At 55.9% G+C, this 21,829-nt stretch overlaps 2 protein-coding genes across 3 annotated transcripts; both read right to left on the minus strand.

Moving 5' to 3' along the window:
* Positions 1-120: 120 nt before the first annotated feature.
* On the minus strand, positions 121-5,130 carry ERAL1 (Era like 12S mitochondrial rRNA chaperone 1). The gene is made up of 11 exons (XM_072353452.1): positions 5,000-5,130; positions 4,693-4,821; positions 4,491-4,618; positions 4,338-4,415; positions 3,988-4,034; positions 3,603-3,664; positions 3,016-3,128; positions 2,498-2,890; positions 2,158-2,307; positions 1,807-1,887; positions 121-1,521 (listed from the first exon to the last, which is right to left on the minus strand). Exons 1-11 carry the CDS (start codon positions 5,085-5,087, stop codon positions 1,399-1,401), a joined length of 1,392 nt encoding a protein of 463 aa, XP_072209553.1. The 5' UTR covers positions 5,088-5,130; the 3' UTR covers positions 121-1,398.
* A 3,959-nt stretch (positions 5,131-9,089) lies between these two features.
* FLOT2 (flotillin 2) lies at positions 9,090-21,198 on the minus strand. Of its 2 annotated transcripts, none has more exons than XM_072353367.1 (11): positions 21,057-21,198; positions 17,819-17,900; positions 14,358-14,448; positions 11,984-12,107; positions 11,443-11,561; positions 10,949-11,062; positions 10,739-10,858; positions 10,109-10,323; positions 9,792-9,975; positions 9,469-9,618; positions 9,090-9,343 (listed from the first exon to the last, which is right to left on the minus strand). In XM_072353367.1, the coding sequence occupies exons 1-11, from the start codon at positions 21,196-21,198 to the stop codon at positions 9,305-9,307; spliced, it is 1,380 nt and encodes a 459-aa protein (XP_072209468.1). In that variant the 3' UTR covers positions 9,090-9,304. The 2 variants fall into 2 exon arrangements, with proteins under 2 accessions (XP_072209468.1, XP_072209469.1); XM_072353368.1 differs by lacking the exon at positions 14,358-14,448 and adding an exon at positions 15,991-16,081.
* Between the last annotated feature and the right edge of the window lie 631 nt (positions 21,199-21,829).

Raw genomic sequence — 21,829 nt, forward strand, 5'->3', positions numbered from 1 at the left:
CCGCCCCGCGCAGGCGTCTCCGTTATAGCGCCCCCGTGCGGCCGCGAAGGGGAAAACCTCCACGGGAGGCCGGGGGGGCTCAATCACATCCCGCGACGGCTGAAATGAAGGGAAGCTTATTAAACGTCTCGCTTTATCTCCGCGGTTGTTTTAATGAAAAAGGCGCTGGATTTATTGGAAGGGAAAGAAAAAGACACGGGTGAGTTGGATTCAGGGGACGGTGGTGTTAAGGAAAGGCAGCGCTTGATCCTTCGAGGCTTTTCTGGGTGGATTTTGGGTGACCCCATGCTGTGGTATTGCTGGCTCAGTGCAGGCTGCTAAAGCAGCCCCCCCTTGCAGAGAGACACCGAGCCCTCGTTGAACAGCTTTAGGTTCCGGGCAGAAGCCCCATAGCTGCCCCATTCCTCCAGCCCATGGGGGCCACTTGGCACAGAAGCCATTGCAATGCAATGCAGTGCTGCAGTACAGCATCCCAAGACTGATCTCAACCCCCACCTGAGCTGCTGTTCCAAACCAAGAGCTTTCCTGGAGCTCTGCCCACTCTTTAGCTTCCCATCCCGGTGCAAAGAGTAACGGCTTTGTAGTAACGTTCCTGCAATGAACTATTGGAGTCCCTGAGAAAAGGGCTGCCATCTGTCTGTGTATGAAAAGCAAGCACCTACGCGATGCTGCACCGAGGCGTCTTCAGAGCCAACCCCTCAGCTTTCATTCATCAGCTCAGCTGCCAAATGGATGTAAAGGCAGGACCCCAGCAGAGAGCAAAACCAAGATGTGTTCGGCCACAGACCTTCCTCTGGCAATACTGACCCCCCTCAGGCAGTTACTTGTGCTCACACACATAAACTCCAACAGAGAACAGGGCAAGGAACACTGCAAAAATGAGACCACCGTGTGGGCTGGGTGAGCCTCTGCCTCCTGCCTGACCCCTGCTGGGACCACTCAGCCTTCAGGAGATGATAGATGGGTGCTGATAATCCCTTCACTGCAACCCTTTGTCTGCTAAAGGGCAGGAGATGTTCCCTCAGGCTTCAAAGAATCACAGTATTCACCCTTCCCTTGTTGGGCCAGACTCTTAACTCAATTCAATCTGTATTTCCAAGCATGAAGACTTGCTAACAAGGATGTAGGGCACAGCCCTGAAGAAGATGACAACTCCATAAACGTGCTGGAACTGCACCGGGGGTACCATGATGTGCATCCCCAGGTTCCACACTGTAGACCTGAAGGTTTTATTACCACCTGGGCCACTCCCCTAGAGAATAATATATTCTACTTCAGCCCACTATCTTGAGTCCATCACCCTCTGAATGAAACAAAGGTATTAAGATACCTGCAGCAGAAAACAGGACGAGTTTCTCCCCATGAGCTCAACTGGCAGTCAAAACCTACATGGAAAGTTCAACTCTTCACCTCCACCTTGAGCTTCAGGCGGATATCACAGAGGAAAGCGTTCATCAGGTCCTGCCCGGCCTCCTGAGCGATCCTGCTGATAACTGCACCTCTTCTTCCAATCAACATCAGCTGTATCAAAACCCAGACAGAACAACAGCTCAGCCTTTCTGTGGGGAGCAGTCATCCAAGAAAACAACAGTGCAGGCATAGAAGGACATAAAACAGCAGTCAGAGGTGTCCTAAAACCAAGGCATGGGAAACTAATGGTGAGGTACAAGCTGCTAGTAAATAAAGACCTAGCCCTTCTCAACACAGAGCCCAGAACCAGGGCAGAGGGTGTCTAATGCAGCAAGGACACACACATGCTGGATACAGGGAATCTCCTTTCATGCTCTCCATCTCTCTTCCTCTTACCTTATGGGACTTCCTTGGGACCACAAGGTTCTGCACGATGACGAGCTCTCCGCTTGGCCCTTCTTCCCATAGCTCTGTCACCTGCAACAGAAGCACGAGCTCAGCAGTTTGGCACAGAACTACAACTGCCACTCTTTTAGTGACAGCAGCTCCCTGGCACAGCTGTATGCATTTAGACCCACTTAAAACACAAAAAGGGTCCCACTAGCTGATCTGCAAGTCCCAAGCTAGGCCACATGGCTTGTGAAATCTCATAGATCTCACAAACCCAGAGAGGGATTCTCATCCCAAAGCCCGTTATTCCCAACACAGATAACTGGAAGGCAAGTCTGCTAGCACACGCCTCCTTACCTGAGTCACACCATAGGGGACTTCCAAGGGCAGGTACTCCAGTATCTTCTCCCTGATGATATTATCACAGATCTCATGAGGTGACTGGCTGGTCAAGACCCTGCTGTGGAACTCCCACGGACCTGGCTTGGCTTGCATCAGGAGGTACTGCTGTCAGTACAAAACACATCACACCCATCAGATAACACGCACACGTTGCACACATTGACAGAGAACAGTTCCTCCAGCATGGGCCCATCCCAAGGGCAGCAGCTCTGCTGTTCCTCAGTACGAAGCCCTGGGGTACAAGGCAAAGTGCACACCAATTTCGAAGCATAACAGAAGTTCAGACCACAGTTACCTTCAGAGTATCCACCTCATCTCCATTGAGAGCTGCAAGCATGAAGATATCCTGGAAATGTGGCCAGCCCTTCCTATTTTTCAGGTCTCCATATTTGTATTTTTGCTTTTGCCCTTGTGCTTCTGTAACAAGACTGGATTCAGAAGCTTTCACATCGCTGCTGTTATCCAAGCTAGAGTCCTCCTGGGCTTTATTTGTTTCCAGCTGACAAGGAGACTCCTGAGCTCTATTCTCAGGTGGAGAAGTTGGAGCAACTTTAAGAACAGTTTTTGCAGGAGAACTGGAATCATATTCAAATTCGGATCCCACTTTCAGTTTCTTCCCATTTACAATTCCCTCTGTTAGCTCATTAATGAGTCCCAGCAGGATGAATTTCTTCTTTAGCAGATCCACCTAATGTGAGAGAGAGGCAGCAGTCAGGAATTTGTCCTAAACAAGACCAGCATGTTGGCCCTGGCTCTGCAGGAGCTGGAAAAATCTCAGCATCAGTAGAAGGGAAAATGGAGCTCCTCACTTACCTTGTTCAGAACCAGGACACTGGGAATGTGGGGAAACTGAGCAAGACATTTCAGCACCTCCAGGCTCAGAGAGTTTCGTGTCCAGTGGTCTGACACGTCCACCAAAACCAGAACTGCCAGGAGAGAGTGAGGGGAAAAATGAGGAACCAACATTATCCCAAAGGTTTGTTCTAAGCTTCTCGTTAACCTGTGTTTGTATCTCCTTCCTCCTCTCACTTCTGCAGGGCAGCGTGCAAGTGTGATCCAAAAACGGTGTTTTAAATGATAAAACAACAAACCCGAGTTTATACTCGTTCTCCTATCTCTCCTATTTATCTCTCCTATAAATATCACACATGCTAAAATGCAACATAAAAGGCCAAGTATTCACCCAAGCTGCCTCCCTTTGCCATCACACAATCCTAATCCCCTCCTCCTGGTTAACTAATTCAACTTTTCCCCAATGTCCTTCCCTCCTCGCTTCTTATTCACACTCCCACACCTGTCTTTAGTGCCCAGTAGAGTATAAAGCTACTACAGCTGCAGGGTTATAAGTTTCTGTGGCAGATAAAGGGTTTGCTTTGATGCAAAGGAAGCTGGATGCCCACCTAGATCTGCATGTTTCATGCTGTCCCACGGGTCTGTCAGCATGGCCGCCTCCAGTTTATGCCTGAAAGGCAAACAGAAATGAGTACCCCAGACATGTGTTGGACCACAACAATCTTCCTTCCCCCTGCAGGTGAGGGAACAGCACTTTCCATCATCCCAACTCACGCCGAGCTGCCTTACAGGTTTATACCATCCTTCACAGCACATACACACCCAGAATCTAACTCAACAGGGCTCAAGGGATTCCCCAAGGCTTTGTGCGATACTCGAATAGCAACAATTCATTCCTGCCACTTCTACAAACTTGCACAGTGAAAATCACTTTCTGTTCTCTCAGACCTCAAGTGATAGAAGCCCATCTCTCCATACAAGCAGCAGCGATACCTTTTGGCTTTCATGGGACTGGTGAGACCAGGCGTGTCCAGAATGATCTAGAAAGAGGAAAAAACACATTCCCTAAGTCCACGTGCAGTTTTAGCCCTTCCATTAACTCTAATCGATGTGATTAAACGCAACCATGGGATACAAATGAAAACGTCATCGAATGGGTGGGTCGGAAGGGACCTCAGGGATGATCCAATTCCAAGCCCTGCTGGGTTGGCTGTCACACACACAGCAGCTCAGGCTGCCCAAGGGCTCCACGCAGCCCGGCCTTGGGCAGCTCCAGAGGTGGGGATCCTGCACTTTGTTGCCCTGGGACACAACAGCATTTCTGCAGCCTGGCAGCATCTCACCAGCTGTGTGTCCTCATGTGTGACGACGCCGCGCGCTTTGCATCGGGTTGTGTGCACCTTCTTCGAGACCGGGAAAACCTGCAAGGAATTAAAAGCAACAAGGTAACAAAATAAAGGCAACCGAGCAACCCAACCCTGGCTGTTTTGTTTTACCTTCCTGCCCAAGAGCTGATTGGACAGCGTGGACTTGCCGGCGTTGGGTGCTCCGATGATGGCAACTCTCAGCACTCTGGGCTCTGGGGGCTGGTCGGGGCGGCCCCGCACCAGTCGGGCCTGCTTCTCTGCGGGGGGAAACGGGCTCTTGATGCGCTCAGCGCTCTATGGTGGGGTCGGGGGGGCCGCACGCTGCTCTCACCTCTGCTGGTGGCCACGGGCGGCGGATGCCGGCCCAGCTCCGGGGTCGGCCTCTCTCTGGGTAGGCCCAGGATGTGACCCAGCGCCGAACCGCTCCCGCTGCAGCGGGCACAGCCCCCCATCAGCAACACTGAAACGGCGTCAGACCTGCCATGAACGCCCCAAAACCGAGACGGGCCCTTCCTCACACACCGCACGGCCCTCCCCGAACCCTCTGGGAGCACCACGGAACGCCCACCCGCCCTCACGCCTCCCCAGTCCTCGGCCAACCCCGCAGCGAGATCCCGGCCCGGCTCCAGCCGCCCCACCTGCACGACGGGAAGGCGGAACAGCCGAAGCAGCCCTGAGGGTCCGCCATAGGCCCCGCGCCGCCGCCGCAGCCATGGGCGCCGCCATGTCGCCCCGCCGCGGGGCAGGCCGGGAGCTGCTCCTACTGGAGGAGAAGTAGGAGGGAGCATAGAGAGGAGGGAGTGCGGGTTAGAGCGCCGCCTTCTTCAGCGAGGGCTGTAGCGCCCCCTGCTGGTTGCACCGCGTCAGTGCGGGCGGCGCCGCAGACTGGTGTGTTCAGCGCTCCCAGTGCTCCCAGTGCTCCCAGTGCGCCCAGTGCTCCCAGTACTTCACGTTCCTTCAGTGCTCCCGGTACACCTCATTGTGCCCAGTGCCCTCAGTGCTCCCACTGTCCCCAGTGCCCCCGGTGTGCATAGAGCCCCCCAGTCCCCCCAGGGTACACAGTACTGAGTGCTCCCTTGTCCCTTGCAGCCCCCCCCAGTGCTCCCTCTGTGCTGCATGTCCCCTGCACCTTATCCTGCTGACCCCCACAGTGCCCCCAGCCCATCTCAGTGCCCCCCGCTGATCCCCAGTACCGCTCACAGCCTCTTTAGTGCCCCACGCCCCTCATAGCATCATTAACAATCCCACTCCACACCCCCCACCCCAACCCCGACCCCCCCATACACAAGGGAAGGAGCCACAGTCTCTGTGCCATCTCTGACTTTATTGAACCCACAGCACCGACCCACACCGACCCACACCGACCCACGCCTCGCTGCACGCCTGGCCGTCAGCAGAACCGTTACCATTACTAAACTCAGTAATGGTAACGGTTTCCCTGCCAGCCATGTGTCCTCGGCCACAGCCACTCCTCGGGGTACCCCATAACTCCCCACACTGAGGTCCCACGGAGCAGCTCTATGGGGCTGGGTGCAGCCCAGGGGAGTACATCATCTATACTGTAGTGTCTCATAGTGAACTTACAGTATATGATGATATCCAGCCCAGGGCGGCGGGCAGAGTGATGAGCAGCACCTAAAAGAGAGCAGAGCATCGTTAGTGTCACCCCGTCCCCAAAGCGCCACCCCACTGCGTCCCCATAGGCAGCACCCACCTCTCGGGGTGACCCCGCTGCTCTGTGGGGTGCTGCTGCTGCGCCCACCTTATAAAACCTGCACGGCCTCATCTGCATATCTCTGCATATCTCACATCTGCAGGGCACAGCTGGGCCTGCCCTGTAACCCTTTCATGCCCGGGGGGGGGGAGGAGGGGCAGCCTCCAGCAGCTCTGTGCCATCCCACAAAGCTCTGCCTGTGGGGGACATGAGGACAGGGGGGTCCCAGGGGCCATTTCCCTGATGAATCCCCCCCTCCCAAGTTCTTCATCCCAAACTGGGAGCTGCCCATGGCAAACTGGTGCCCTGTGTGACCCTGTGACACATATGCTACCCCAAGGGATGGATCCATGTGTCCCCAACAGGGTTGTGTCACCTCATTGTGCATGATCTATGGCCCCTGGCCATGTATGTCCCCAAACAGCCGCAGTGCCTGGCTGTGAGTGCCACCTGCCTGTGTGTGGCTCTGCTCATACGTGTCCCCAGCCCTTTTTTGTCCCCCCCAGGGTCACATCCTGCAGCCAGCACCGTGCCATTGTGCTGTTGGTGCCGGCAGGGCAGGGATATGGTGGCATTCCTGGAAGCCACCTGCAGGGATGTGATAAGTCCCCACCAGGGCTGTGTGCTTGGAGACCCCGATAAGCAGCACTGGGTGGCTACTGTGGACCCTTCCCTGGGGTACGAGGTGTTCCCAGCCCCGCTGTCCCCTTTGGGTGACAGAGGCAGCATGGCCAGACCCTGGCAGGAGGTGGCACAGCTGCCAGCAGCAGCGTATCCCCAGCAACATGAGGACACCAGGACCTGGGGACTGAAAGGAGCTGTACCCTGCTCCCTTTGGGCTTCGTTGTCATGCGAGCATCCCCAAACTGCAGCACAAGCACCCAGCACCCAGAGCAGGGACTTGGACCAAGCATCCCCATCCCTGCTGCTCGCTCAGCTGTGCTTCACACCCATTCACTGCCAAGTCTGCAGCCCCCAGGACAGCACTGCAGAACTGTGGGGGCTTCGGTACTGCAGCCCCCCTCCGCCGAAGCTGCAGGGCTGTGTCTGGCTGCAGATAAGGAGCCACCAACCCATCCCCACCCACCTATCTGCAGAGCCACCCTGCGTGGGGCATGCAGGACGGGGGGCCCTTCTGTCCTGCTCAGCCTTTGGGGGGACACAGAGGGGCTCAGGGGCACGAGGGGACTGTGTCTGCAGAGCCCCTCACTCACACGGAGAGGAACCAGCACAGCCACCAGCACAGGGCTGGGGACAGAGGTGTCCCAGGACATGGAGTCACAGCATTGCTTGTGCTGGAAGGGACTTTGGGCTGCCCTGTCTGACCCCTTCCATGGGCACTGCCAGGTCGTGCCCAGCTTGGCCTTGTGCACCTCCAAGGATGGAGCATCGACATCTCTGGGTGCCCTCACATTGGGAAGTGCCGTCCTTAGAGCCCACCATCCCTTCTCCTGCTGCTGCAGACCCCATTGAAAGCCCTTCTCCATCTCTCACACCCATGGGTGCTGCTCAGAGCTGGCTGCAGAGACAGTGGGGACAGTGCAGTGCCACCAACCTGGGCACAGACGGAGCCTTCAGCAGTGGGATCCCTGGGTGACACGGGGAGCTGCAAAGTGGAACAGGATGGGGCATGAACCCCACACAGTGCAGACAGGGAGCAGCCCTGGGAACAGGGCGAGGGCACCATGGGGACATGGTGATGGGGGGGACAACATGAGTGCAGCCAAGGTGGGCTGCAAGGAGGACAAACACTCCGGGGCTGCAGAGCGGGGACAGAAAGCACACACAAGATCAGAGCCAGAGCACGAGGTGACAGGCTTTATTATCACACGGCAGTGACACGGTGCAGACATGCACACACACACAGATAGGGTGACTTGCCCGGCACACCCATCAGCAAGCGCCAGATCAGGGCTGGTGGCCACAAGCTGGGGGCTGATAAGGCCTGACCCCCCCATACAGCAACAGGGAGGGGACAATGCAGCACCAGTAGCACTGACAGAGCAAAGTGGGCCTGGGTCTCTGCACCCAGCAGCCACCCCTCTGCAAAGGGGTGATGCTGATCTGTGGCACTGGATGCACAAGGTTGGCCCCCCCAACCCCCCGGCCCTGCCAGCTGGGACTCAATGCACACATTTTTAGGCACAGCCACAGCAAAGACAGGCAGCAGGACAGACACAGAGTGGGTGAAGCTCAGTGCCCGCTCCTGGTGGCACTGCGGGCGACACAGGAGGGACAACCTTTTCACAGCACCTCCGGGGACAGCAAAGCCATGGGCTGTCAGGTGGGTGGGGGGTCTGCAGGAGGGCTGCAGGTCAGCTGCAGGAGGAACACGTCCCCATCACAGTGCCTGGTGCCATCCCATGCCACCACCGGGACCCTTGCTCTGCTAGCAGAGGTGAGAGGCATGGTGGCACTTGGGGACAGCAGCCGGGGTGGTTGGTCTCCCTCTGGTCTGACGGAGCAGCTTTGGCACGATGCTACTCGTTGGGATTTCTGCAGCATGGCTGCCCTGCAGCTCCATGAGGTCAGGGAGCCTAAGGGTGGGGAGCAGCACGGCACCAAGGGACACCAAGGGACACCAAGGGACACCAAGGGACACCAAGGGACACCAAGGGACACCAAGGGACACCGAGGGACACGGCTCAGGGCTGAGCAAGAGGCCAGCAGGAAATTCCCTGAGGGAAGGCAGGATGGGAGCGGGCACTGAGCCCCGGCAGTGCTCCAGCATCACCCCACCAGGGTGGGACTGCCACCGCTGGGAAGCCGTGCCCAGGATGCAGGAGAGACAAACAGATGTGGAAAGCCAACCACAAACCCAGCTTGTGGGCAGCAGCAGAGGTCTGGGCAGCACCCCATAGGGTCACAGTGGGAGGGCAGAGAGCCCAGAGCTGGTCCTGGTGCCCGCACACACCACGTTGAGCCCCTGCTGAGAGCTCCTGAGGACACAGAACAGCAACAGCAGACAAGATGCCCCAGTCCTAACCAAGGATCAGAGCCAAACACCGGCTGGATACAACATACAGTTAGTTAGAAAATAAATCTCCTCCCACCCTTGGTAACAAAAGGAGCGGCTGATTGAACATGCATCTTTCTGGCCCTACAAAATAAGGCACCAGAGCTTAAAAACGAAACTCCAATCGTCTCTGATATAAAAGGAATTCCCAAGTGTTGAAGGCAGTTGATGTCAGAGTGCATAACGGGGAGCGATCTTCACGCGCTTTGGCTCTCATGCCTGGGCCCCAGTGGCTTTCTGGATCAGGGGAATCTGTAGGAAGGAAAGAGGGAACTGTTAGGGCTGCAGGAGGATGCAGGGCTGTGGGAAGAGGCCGCCTCAGATCTGAACAATTCAGGGCCCCAAGAGGCATTGGCTGCTGCTGGTGCCCAGCTCACCTTGGTGAGGTCCACCCCAGTGATGGCACGCACAGAGGCGGGGATCTCGGCCAGCAGGCGGTTCACCTCGGATGTCACATTGCTGCTCTCCCCGCTGAGAACAACGATCTCATCCACTTTGGAGAGCGGAGCGGCCACTTTGGCAGCAATCTGGGGAGGGAGGGAAGGAGAATGGGGTGAGCACGCAGCCATGGAGATGCTGGTCAGACCCACGGGGTGAGGACCTGCACACTGCATGTGGCCTCTCTGTGCCTCCAGGAGACGTGGCCCAGCCTGGGAACTCCCCACCTCCAGCCCAGAGCAGGGGAAAGCTGCCCCCTCACCTCGGGCAGCGCATCCAGCACCAGGGCCAGCTTGGCGGCTTCCCCGTAGTTCTGGAGCGCTTTGGCCTTCAGCTTCATCCCCTCAGCCTCTGCCATCCCGATGGCCTCAATCACAAAGGCTTCCGCTTCTCCGATCTTGCGGATCTTCTCTGCCTCCGCCTGAGCCAGGAGGACTTGCCTTACCCTGAAAAGGCAAAGCCAGCCCTATAGCAGCCATCACCTCCAGCATCAGCCTGCAAGCTGGATCGGAATGCAGCGCTCACAGCCCAGCCCAGCACAGGTCCCTGTGCTCCCAGACCAGCTCCAGGCTCACTCACTTCTCCCCCTCCGCTATCTGCTGGATGCGGTAGGCTTCGGCCTCAGCCGGCCGCTTCACGGTGGCTATCAGCTCCTTCTCCTTGCGGATGATCTCCTTCTCTTCCACATCGATCTGCTTCTTGCGTTGCACCACCTCGATTTCTATCTCCTCCTGGCGGATCTTCTGCTGCTCCCGGGCGCTCTGGAGCTCATAAGCCAGCTGGGCTTCAGCTGTCTGCATGTGGGAGAGAGGAGAACAGGAGCTTGGCCACCATCTCCTGGGTGCACACATAAGGCAGGCTCTGAAACCAGACAGGAGTCACATCTCCACCCAGGGGTGACGTCCCAGTCCTCAGTGCTGCACTTGCAGCCCTTTTCTGCACGCTCTTCTCACAGTATTCGAGCAAAACCAGCTCTGGGTTCAACTTGCTGGACTCCCCCCATCCTTCCATTTCATCCTAGTCTCACATAAGTGATGGCAACTGGGTAGCAGAGGAACCTGCTGCAAGGAGCATGCACTGCGACCACACAAACCTGGGTTCTCCAGTCCCAGCTCTCTAAACATGCAGAGGGAGGAAGCTGGAAAGCTTCAGAGCAACCAATGCTGCTGCAAACCAGGAAACAGCAGAGGGCTGCCAGGTATCTCTCACCTTAATGTTGACCTCCTCAGTGAAGGCAGCTTTCTGCAGTTCAAAAGCACGCTTGGAATCCGCTATTTTAGTATCTGCCATGAACTTGACGTCCAACATTTCCTTCTTGCACTCTGCCTCCTGCAGAGAGGAAAACAGAGAGCAGAGCTCAAGGGTGTGCAGCTGGAGCACAACACTGCTCTGGGAAGCTCAGCACAGCCCTGCACTCACCCGGATGCCAGCGTCTCGCTCGGCTTCTGCCACACCGATGTCTGCATCCCTTCGCACAGCCGCAGTCTGAGTCTTTCCCAGGGAGCTCAGGTAATCCACTTTATCATAGACATCCTGGAGAAGGGAAGATAAGTCACAGCTGCTTTCAATGAGCGACTCCATCTTGCTGCCAGAGCTCAGAGCAATCATTTGTTAGGCCAGGGTCAGGAAGAGCCACGTCAGCCAAGCAGAACCAGGCAAGGCAGGGAGAGGTGGGCTCTCCCAGCATCCTCCCTCCAGCCCTGAGGGCTCAGCCAGCAGCCAGCTCTCCTGTTTGCACAGTGCTGCCTGGATGCAGGGCACGTTGCAGCGGCTGTCATGGAAACCCCTGGAGGGCTGGGACGGGCTGTCAGCCATTGCTTTTCTATCAGCCTCAGCAGGAGAGGCCAAGCTCTGTCACTGCTTCCCAGCACGGCTGGCCGTCCCATAGTGTCATGCATCATGGCTGGAAGTACCTTGATGGTAAAGCTCAGGATCTCGATACCCATGCGACCCACGTCTGGAGCTGCCACCTCTCGCACCAGCTTAGCAAACTGGTCCCTGTCCTGGTAGATCTGCTCCACCGTCAGGGTTCCTGCAGAGGAAAGGCAGCCAAAGCACTTTATTTGGAACAGGTAGCATAGAACAGCACGGGTCAAAGCTCAGCAACATCCTAATTATCCCGAATCATACAAACAGCGAGGTCAGCTCTGGGCATAAGGGTACAGCTCAGCGCCCAGTCCTTGTTCTGCACATCAGCATCTCAGAAGCGCAGCCACACACGGGGCTACCTGCAACCCGTGGGGACTCAGACATCTCTTAGTGCAGGCACCGACAACTCATTTATCACAACACCCAGCAGCACAGCACGAGCTGCTGGAGGGGAGGAGCAATCTAAGCTGCCACATCTGCAGTCAGCGGAGGAAGCACCCCATTGTGGCCTGCCGTGGTGAGATCAGCCAGCACAGGGGGAAAAAGCTGCTCAAGATGCCTGCAAGGCTGTGAGCCCATCCGCACCTAGGATGGAGCGCAGATGCCCCTCCAGTGTCTGAAGGACCACGTTCTTCACATCCTGCACGTTCTTCCCCAAGAACTGCTCACAGGCCACAGCCAGGAGCTCCTTCTCGGTCATTATCTTCACCTGGAGACAGGAGACAAAACCAAAGGGGCTGAATGTGCCTGTCTAAGGTGGGACAGACACCCAAGAGCAGCAGCAGCAGCAGCAGCAGCATCACCGGGCTGCCAGATCCCCGTGCTACTGATGGGAACACACTGTGTTTGGCCTGGGGGCTGTGTGTGCCCCCGTGTGCCAGCACCTGGGCAGCCTGCTCCTCACCACCTGGTGCCAATTCCCAGGGCTGGTCCTGCTGGGTTAAACCCCCACTTGGTTTGTCAGGCAGTAGAGATGCAGCGCACAGCCCCAGTCCCTGAGCGCAGCCCCAAAGTGGCAGCTCAGGTGGCCCAGGACATAAGAACGTCTGTTTGTCTGGCAGCAGGACCCACAGCAGCACGCAGTCAGCATGGCTGGGTGCTGAGAGAGACCCACAGCACCCTCTGATGGAGACAGCGGGGCTGGCCAGTGCCAGTGGTGGGGGCAGTCCTCTGTGCCCAGAGATGCTGGTAGCATGCTGTGTCCCATCCCACCAGCCCTGGCTGCTGCTGCCTGAGAAGCCAGCATCATCCTGGCTCAAAGACCTCCAAATAAGACCCTCTGGGGGCCCCACTGTGTGCTCTCGGTGGGTTCACAACCTGCAGACCTCAACCTGCCAGACCCATATTCAGGGTTTAAGTGCCAGGAAAAGCAACATGACTATTTCTAGGTCTGTGAGGTGACAAGTTCAACACCACAACGCTACCCCCGACCACAGGAAGAAATGCCAAAAGCTCAGGTGAGTGTGACAGATCTCTGCGAGACCTCCGTGCTTCTCCCAGGGCTGCATCCCTCCTCCGGTCTGCACTCCCCAAGCAAGCAGGGGCTCAGAGAGCTGCTCCAGCCGCACACAAGGCTCACCTCTCAGCAAACGTGGGCTGCTGCTCAGACAGGAGGGCCCTGCAGGACAACAGGAGCAAGGCACAGCTCTGCAAACAAACCCAGAGCTCCATCAGCCCAACCTCGACGCCAAGCAAAGGCTGTGCAAAGCAAAACAGGGTTGAGCAATTTGCGTCCAGCTTATTTCCAGTCCTTCAGACGAGGCACTACAACAGCTGGTGCACCTTTAAACACTGTTCAAACCAGAGAGCCTACATAAAACACGGTGGATACCACCCATCTGGCTCCAGCCAGCAGCATCCTCTGCAAGGGGTGAGCAGAGAGAATGCAGCACTGACACAGCACTGGCTCTGCATTCCCCACATCTCACCAACCAAAACCTTATGGAGTCTTTAAAAGGAATGAACTGGCAGCAGGGAAAAGAAAGAAAACAGAACGAACAAAAACAACAGTGGGAATAGAAAATAACCAGAACCAGGTGGATTTGGAGCTGCATTTTTAAAGCAAGGCACCTGGTGGTGCAGCCTTCTGCCTGCACGCACTGCCCAGCCCAGCCCTGCTGTGGGCAGTGGGAGGATGTCCCAAAATGAAGCTCAAAAGGGCTTCACAGGAGCGTTGGCAAACAGAAGATAAAGCTGGCAGCTTTATGGAGGTGTCTGAGGGAGGCAGGGGTGCGTGCATTTCTCCAACCATGCAAAGATAGAGCTGAAGCCACAGGTGTGCTCAGCCCTTCCTCCTGTGCGCAGTGATGCAGACACTGCTCCTGGCTGAGCACACCCTCAGTTACACCACCGTGCCCATCCAGGGCCAAGCAAAGAGCCCCTGGAAGAGCACAGGATGGAATCCCTCCAATGCTGTCCAAGGGCTGCAGTGCTCCCCCTGGTGCACGTCAGATTTTGGCCATGTCTGAAGAAGGCTTGAGAGAACCAAAACTCAATTCGAGCCAGAAATTTCATACAGATTTTATTGCCCTGAGAGATCCGAGTTCTTCCTTTAAGCTTTAACTCACCATGAAGAACAACAAGACCCACACACTACCACTACTAACCCAAAGCAACCCAACGCTCGGCACCATCTCAGCAGCGAATGGCTCAGCCCTGCAGCGTCACACAGCTCCAAGGGCACCACGGTACAGCACAGACACACGAAGTCACCCAACACACCTCATCAACCAACGAGACTCTGGAAGAGGAGGGAGGACTGTGGGGAGAGGAGAGCTCACAACCCCTGTTACAACACGGACATGCTGTACCGTGCTCAAACCAAAGAGCACAGCGTGGTTTTGCAGCAGGATTTGTCTCAGAGCAGTTGGCTCCTGTTCCAGGACAACAGCAACCTCGTAAAGGGGGAAAGCCAGTGAGAGACATGCATTCCTGAAATGATGGTTTGGAGTTACTGTACCTGTGCCACACCTGTGACAGTTAAAGCTACCCCCTCCGCCGTCTCTACGTCCTCACACCTGGGCTGTAACGTCATTATCTCTAGGGAAATCCTGCCAAAAAACGTAAAATGTTTGCACGTTTCCACGTAACACAAACCTTCCCTGCACCTCCTGCCCCGGCTACCGGCCGCACTCCTACGGGTAATGCAGGACAGGCACAGAGCTGTACGTGACTGGAGACAGACAAGACACCTTGGACAGAAAGAAAGAGGTTTCCAAACGCTGCTTAAAGGAACGTATCAGCAGGGCTGGTGAGGCGGCCAGCAGCTTTGGGTCCCCAGCTCTGGCTGCTGTCAGTGGTTTAAAAACACAGCACGGAGCCCAGATGCACCCACCCCGTGTCACCCCTGTGATGCTGGTGCTGCAAGAAGCAGCCATGCCTTTTCCCTTGCTGGGTTAGCATTAATGCAGCCCTACTCCCTCGTTTCCCTCACTCTCCCTACTTTCCTTATTTGCCTTTGGGTCATGTGTCTCCAGCTCCTTTGGGGTCAGACAGCCAAAAGCATACCTTGTATTTGGCAAGGGCTGAAGGTGCTGTGCACAGATCTGCAGGTCACAAGATGGTGACACACAAGCTGTGCCTCCGGGCAGCACAGCCCATAGATAGGAGCAACTGCACCCAGCTGGGAACGTGCTGGGACACAGAGCAACAGGGCAGAGTGCTCGTGTTGGCCAGCATTAGCTCAAGCATCCAAAGCATGAGTGGGTGGCATGGGGCTGCAACATGCACGTCATGGGCATGTATGGGATTGGTGGGCTGCTCAAATAAATCCCTGCAAGCTCGAGCCTGCCCTGGCTGCTGTCCTAATTGAACTGGCATGCAGGCTGGGAGCTGATAACACAAGGTCCAGGATGCACACAGGCATTTTGTGCCATGTGCAGCTTTAATCAGCTGGTGTAGGACGTCTGGAGGCCTAATGCATCCCTTTAATTTAAATGAAATGTGGTGCTACTTCCCAGCTGGTGAGTCCCAAGGAAGTTAACTGCTCTGACGGTGGTCTGTAACTGCTCACAGCACAGAGCAAACACCACTCCTCAGTGCTGCAACTCACCCAAGGTCTCCGTGCTGTGCTTTTAAATGAGACAACATCCAAATCGGGCACTGCCTGTGTGTGGAGGAGGAAGGGCTTAGTGGAAATTCGTGTTCAAAACCAAAGAGCTGCCATTTCCCCACGTGGGTGCAGGCTTCCTTTTGAAACAACCCAAAGCTCAGCTCCACGCCTTCCCCAAAGGCTGTGCAAAACCCAGCCTTGCCTGTCTGCAGCCAGATGCACTTCTGCACTCAATGCAAACGCTGCTGCCAAGGGAAGGGTTATAGCTGCAGCAAATGACTGCAGAGTTGTCAGGAGCCAGCACAGCAATGCTGAATTTGGAATTTGCCAAGTATGCATCTGTCTGCATTACCTACACACTGCAGAGTGCAGCCCAGAGCAAACGCCAGAGGAGGGGTAGGAGAGGAAGGTACTGAGATGTTCACTGTCCCATTAGAGAAACGTTAGTTTCTATGTCGTCCTGCTGCTGCTGCTGTTGCTGCTGCTCAAAACAGAGGCAGAAATAGTTAGACATGACGTTAGGAAGCTGGTGGATTATTACCTGTGCAACCCCAGTTACGTACAGTGGGACCCCCTCCGACGTCTCAATATTCTCACAGCGACAGAGGATGGTCATAACCTCCAAAGACAGTCTGAGCAGCAAGGAATAAGGGTAGGACAGCAAATACACAAAGCAGTTACCAGAGAGTAAGTTACTCGTTGCAAAGGACAGACGGGGCTTTCAGGTTTCAGCTTTTCCCTTCTCAGTCTGCATTTCTCCCACTGCTGCTCCCTGGACTCTGTAATGCTGGCACGGCTTCCCCCACACTGCATGGAGCTCTCAGCATCTGGCTCTGCTTTTTAGTGAGGTTAAAGAGGCCGGGGTCTCACCCTGACCCCCATCAGGTGCTGCCACCTGTGACCCACCTGCTCTGCTGTCCTGAAGTCAGCTGGAATTTGCTGCTGCAGCATCTTGAACGCAGAAAGTTATTTTTTGTAATAGCTCAGCTGCCTCTAAGCCAACATTAAAGACGGGCCAGCAAAATAAAAGCATCAGGGATCTGGCTACGCGCCCCTGCTAAAGCACTGAGGAGAGAAGGTGCTTCCAAGTGCTGTCCTAAGAGGCTGAATAACACCATTTGGTTCCCTGGGAGGCACTGCCCCTCTGGCTGCTTTTATTCCTGACTTCAACACGGAGATGAGATTTTTCATGTTGTTTTTTTTCCTCTCCTCAGCCCTCAAGGTTGCAGCAGGAGAAGAGCCCATTGTCCTTCCAGCTCCAAGTGTTCCTTTTGTCCCCAGGTTGGTGCTACCTGGTGAGGTGCAGCCGACAGCAACACAATTGCTGCTGTCTCATCTATAGCTCCAGAAAAGATGCCCTAATTTCAAAGGAAGAAATCTGCCCTGCTTGTGTGCGTGCAGCAGGTTCCAATTGTGGCCCAGCTTATGGTATCTGGGAAAGACTCCAGTCACAAAAAGGGAATTTAGCCCCACGGTGTGACCTGAGGGTATAGATTTTAAAGTACAATATTTGCTTGGGTGCTGGCAATCCTGTCCAAGCCCCATTTGCCAGGCAGTGTGCAGACCTCCAGCACATGACAACTCGTTCCCTGCAAGCTGTTCTCTAACACGGACTCACCCTTTGCTCAACTTCACAAGTTAATAGCAGCGCTGCCAGAGAGCCTGGGCCAAAGCAGAGGTGTTAGCTGAGACTCCTCTTGCAGTGCTGTTGTCGGCCCCTGCAGCCATGCCACATCCCAGGCTCCCAGGGAAGGAGCTGAGAGCTGTGAGCCCATGGCCAGCAACGAGCTGGCTGAGCCAGGTGAGCAGCACTGACAGCCGTGCAGCATCTGCAGGGTGAGGGCAGCAGCATGCTGGCTGTCTGCTGATGGCAACACGTGGACGTGGAGGAGGGAAGGTTAGCTGCGACCTTCATGTAGTGCAAAACAACCCCAAAGTCGTGTCTTTATCCTTTCCCTGTTATTTTTTACATAGGCAGAAACCTGTGTCTGAGCGTGAGGGAGGTGTTAGGACAGAGGCACACTTAGCAACATCCCCACAGGTCCTAAAGAAGAAGAGCCGCAGCAGCAGCACCACAGCACGTTAGTTCAGAGACCAGCAAAGTCCGTGAGTGAGGAAAGGGAAGGAAAGGAAATCCTGTGCTTTTAAACAGGAACACAGTCTGCTCCGATGGTGACAGCAGTGAGCACGGCCTTAGAAAGACAGGGCTGGGCAGCAGGCAGGGGCTGCAGCCAAAGGCAGAGTGCAGGGCTGATGGTGCCGGCCAGCCCTGCGTTCCTACAGACACTGACAGCCCTGCAGGGCCGGCTCTGCCTGGCACATCCACCAGACCCACAAGCAATGTAGGGGTTGCCTCTGGGTCTCCTTACCTCTGGGTGTCCGTGATGCACCACCAGGCCCAGGCCCAGCCACCGTACACATACTGCTTCACATCGGAGCCACAGCAGCCACCTGCAGCACAGTGGGAAGAACACAGATGGAGGAGAACATTACAGCCACGTGTCAGATAATCCCTGCACCCAAACAGAGCGAGTCGCAAGCAGAGCAATGGCACAGCACTGCAACGCCTGGTAATGCTTGTTGGAGAACCCCATTCCCCAGGGACAGGAAGGGAGCTGCTCCTGGCAGCGTGGAAAGGTGCCCATTTCACAGCATCCATGTGGTCCTTACAACCCCAATGAACCTCTGGCAATTGTTTCAGAATCATGTTCTGACAAAACTGAGCCCTAATAACACTGTTGTCACAGTGCTGCTGCTCACAGATTCCTATTCTCCTCTGCAGGCGATGCCTCGCTCAGCATCACACCCAAAGCTTGCTTCCCAGAGCCACCTAACACTGCCACACCAACACTCCGTTTGCTGAGCTGTGTTGCACATCCAGAAGTGTTCAAAGCATAAGAAAAACAAGGAAGCCGAAGCCATTAAACAGGGGTGGGACGGCAGCTGGTTGCTTTCCTGCAGGCTGGACGTCGGAGTGCAGCAGAGCTCTGTCCCAGTAATGCACCATGGCTAATTTTCCATTGCACTTCTTGCAGCCTCTCTGCCAAGTCTCGGAGATCAAGTTGCAAAAAGGAACTCACAAAGTGAAATCCTTGCAAGGCTGACGAATAACCCCTCTTGCACAATGGGATTTGGCAGAGGAGGTGCATTTTTCTGCTATAATCCACCCGCTGTTCCCCAGGGTTGGGTCTCACAGCTATTTGGCCGTCCCTTCCACAAACATCCCCACGCTTTCTGGGTGCAGCAAACCACAGCCAGGCCTGCTACAAATGGGGGATTCATGGCCAGGCAGCTGACAGCCACTTTGGCCTCTTCCCAGCTGAAGAGGTCCCGTGTTCAAGCACGGCTTCCCAGAGCCAAGAGAAAGCACGATGTCTGGTTTGGATGACATGAGATGAAGCGTTTGAGGGTCTGCAGATAAACGGAGCTCCTCGGTAGGCACAGGGAATTGTTGCTGGGAAACAAGCAGGGTGATTGCTGGGAACACTGCAGAACACAGGGAGGAAAAGGCAGAGGCATACGCTAAGAAACTCACGTAATAAAGCAGGGTCTAGACTAAAATCAGCGTCTGGTCCTTAGGCGTCACTGTGAATATCAATCAGGCTCTGTCCTCGTGCCTCGTACAAGGTTAATGAAATGAACTGATCCGATGCAGGATCCTGAGATGGGTCTGTGTAATCCTCCGATGGTCACAGCAACAGGGAGGTGCGGGTTGTGCTGATGAGCTGCTTCTGGAGGCCACCCAAATCAGAACCAACCATTGCAAACTCTGAGTATCCCCGTTACAGACAGTTTTCAAACCACACCTTCCCTGCAAGCGATGGCCTGGACCTCCTGCTCTGTCCTCATGGGTTCCTCTCCCCTGAACTGCATCGTGCCGAGCTGTCAAGTTCCCTTTGTTCCTAATCCTGCCCTCAAAGCTCTGGAATCCATTCCCGGCTCAGTGTCATCTGCAAATTCAATAAGCACGTTCTCGATTCTACCACTCAAGCCAAAACAAGGCACTTACTTGATAAATCCCTTCAGCTGAACAGTGAACCACTGTCAAGTTCCCTGGCACTGATTTACTGGTTTTCCAGCCTGCCTCATATCAACTGTACATTATCTGAGCACTGCAGGGCTCTTGCAGAGCAGGAAGGGTTTGCAGAGCCCCCAGAAGACTCTCTTTCTGGCTTCTAAAATGTGTACAGGTGAAAGTTCTGCTTTATGGTACAGCAGCTCACACATAGATCCTCTTGCAGGAATGAGAGGGATGCAGCAAGAGGATGTGAGAGCTCAGATCAGGTCGGGAAGGGTTAACCATCCCCAGCTGCTGGGGCCCTGACAGGAAATGTTGACAGCAAACTAGGATCAGCTGCCAGCTCTTCTCTTACTCTGAAAGAGATCAAAGAGCCCCAGAGGGGCTGTGCTGGAGCTGAGCTGGGCCCTATTGCTTCTCCTTTCACACCCTGACCTCCAGCTGAAGCAGCACCCAGCTCTGGTCCCAGCTGCCACCCAGCCCTGTTGGCTCACAGGAGCTGTGCAGCCATTAAACAGGACATCATCTCCTTACCGATGAAGCTCTGCAGAAATATTAGTGTCAAATTTCAGCATTAGCAGGTTGATCCTGAGCCACAAACAGCTGCGTCCGGCCAGGCTGCAAAGTGAAATCCATTACGCGCTTGGGAGAGGATCTGCACATCTTGTGACGTCAGGGTGAGCAGGTATTGCTTCTCCCAAGGCAGGGCCGTGCCCTGGAGCAGCCTGCAAGGAGCCAAAGCCTCCCCAGGGCCTGCTTGGAGCCCCAGCGGGAAGCTTGCAGCTCCTCCTGCAATATTAGACTCCAATTGCGGAGCCCATCATCACCTCGCACAGCTCCCCAGGGCATTCCCGGCCTCTGCGTGCATTGCCTGACCGAGGGCAGTTTCTTAGAAGGAAATGAGTGTTGCTCAATAGGGAAGGACGCAGCTCAGCGCCTTGGAGGCCACTTCCCAAATAAGGCTGTGGATCTCTGCATGCACACACGTTCCCAGGGTACGGCTGCTGCTTCCCAGCAAAAAGAAAGAGCTCTGGAAACACGACAGCTGGATGACAGCAAGCCAAGAGGCGGCTGCTGCCACGACCTGCCGGCAGATTTCTCCTCCCATTCCCAGATCTGACCTAACATCACAACATGAAGCGTTGGATGCCGTCAGCTCAATCAGTTCCAGGAACCCAGGGCTGCACCCCGCTGCTCGTAGGGCTGTGCCTGGGGGCGGCACTCGGCCTGTTGTGCATGGCAGGGCCGTGCTGTGCCCCCGGCCCAGGAGCAGCGCTGCTTCACCGCCTGATGCCCCCAATTCCTGCTGGGTCCTACGAGCTGATAAGGGAGGCACGGAGGAGCCCTACAGGCTGCACTGTGCCATGGGGAGGATGGAGGGCGGCTCGTTGGCTGCTGAGCTCTTCTATAGGGGTCTCTTATGGGGGACCAAGGGAAGCGTTGCAACCCCCCCAGCACCACAAGCCCCCATCAACGCCATGATCACCCCAAGCCCCCAACCCAGGCCTGGCGCATCCCCACCCCCAGAGCGCAGTGCCCCCCCGGGTCCCCTTCAGGCCGCAGCCCCCCATTGCTGTGCCCGCCCGTACCTGACACCACCAGCGCCTCGTTGGGCCCCACCGTGTGGCAGTTGCCCATGCTGCCCGCCGAACGCTTCCTCCTCCTCCGCTCACCGCCTCCCGCCCGCACCGGGCCCGCCCCGAACCGCCCCGCCTCCGGGACGGCCGCCATCTTGGGGAGGTGGGCAGAGCGTGAGGGTGGAGTTACGGCCGGCCGCCATCTTGGGAGGGCGGCCGCCATCTTGGGAAGGCGGGCACCGCTCGGAGGGGCGGGGTCAGGGCCGGCCGCCATCTTGGGGCGCTGCGCTGCGCGTGCGCAGTGTGCGGAGCGCTGCGGGGGCGGCGGCGGTGCGTGCGGTGCAGCGCGTGTGCAATGCAATGCAATGCGATGCAATGCAATGCAATGCGATGCAATGCAATGCAATGCGATGCAATGCAATGCAATGCAATGCGATGCAGTGGTGCAGTGCAATGCAAGGGGAGGGTGTGCAGTGCATGGGATGGCCAGTGCACAGCAGCTTGTGCATTATGTGCAAAGCATAGACTATGTGTGTGTGCAAGGCTGTGTGTGCATGCACAAGGCAGGACATATGCCATGCAACGTGTGCTGCGTCATTTGTACGTGCATGTGCAAGGTAGTGTGCGTGCATTGCAGTGTGTGCAGTACGGCATGCTTTGTTGCAGTGCATGCAGTGTGTGCGTGGTGCAGCGTGCACGCTACGATGTTTATTTGTTGAGCTGTGCAAAGCTGAGTGCATTCACACTGCAGCTTTTGTGTGCCTATGCAGGGCTATATGTGTGTG

Source organism: Excalfactoria chinensis, chromosome 19, assembly GCF_039878825.1.
Source record: "Excalfactoria chinensis isolate bCotChi1 chromosome 19, bCotChi1.hap2, whole genome shotgun sequence".
In the NCBI taxonomy this organism is placed as follows: domain Eukaryota; kingdom Metazoa; phylum Chordata; class Aves; order Galliformes; family Phasianidae; genus Excalfactoria; species Excalfactoria chinensis.

Excerpts from the sequence above, each read along its gene's own strand:
- ERAL1 (XM_072353452.1), bottom strand. The coding sequence starts at position 5,087 with ATGGCGGCGCCCATGGCTGCGGCGGCGGCGCGGGGCCTATGGCGGACC. Across the intron at positions 4,619-4,692 it reads GCCCGTGGCCACCAGCAGAG|AGAAGCAGGCCCGACTGGTG; the intron begins GTGAGAGCAGCG and ends TTCCCCCCGCAG. Across the intron at positions 3,665-3,987 it reads AGTCCCATGAAAGCCAAAAG|GCATAAACTGGAGGCGGCCA; the intron begins GTATCGCTGCTG and ends TTTGCCTTTCAG.
- FLOT2 (XM_072353367.1), bottom strand. The coding sequence starts at position 21,198 with ATGGCGGCCGTCCCGGAGGCGGGGCGGTTCGGGGCGGGCCCGGTGCGG. Across the intron at positions 12,108-14,357 it reads CTGTCACAGGTGTGGCACAG|GTGAAGATAATGACCGAGAA; the intron begins GTACAGTAACTC and ends TCCTGTCTCCAG. Across the intron at positions 11,063-11,442 it reads TCCTGAGCTTTACCATCAAG|GATGTCTATGATAAAGTGGA; the intron begins GTACTTCCAGCC and ends TCCCTTCTCCAG.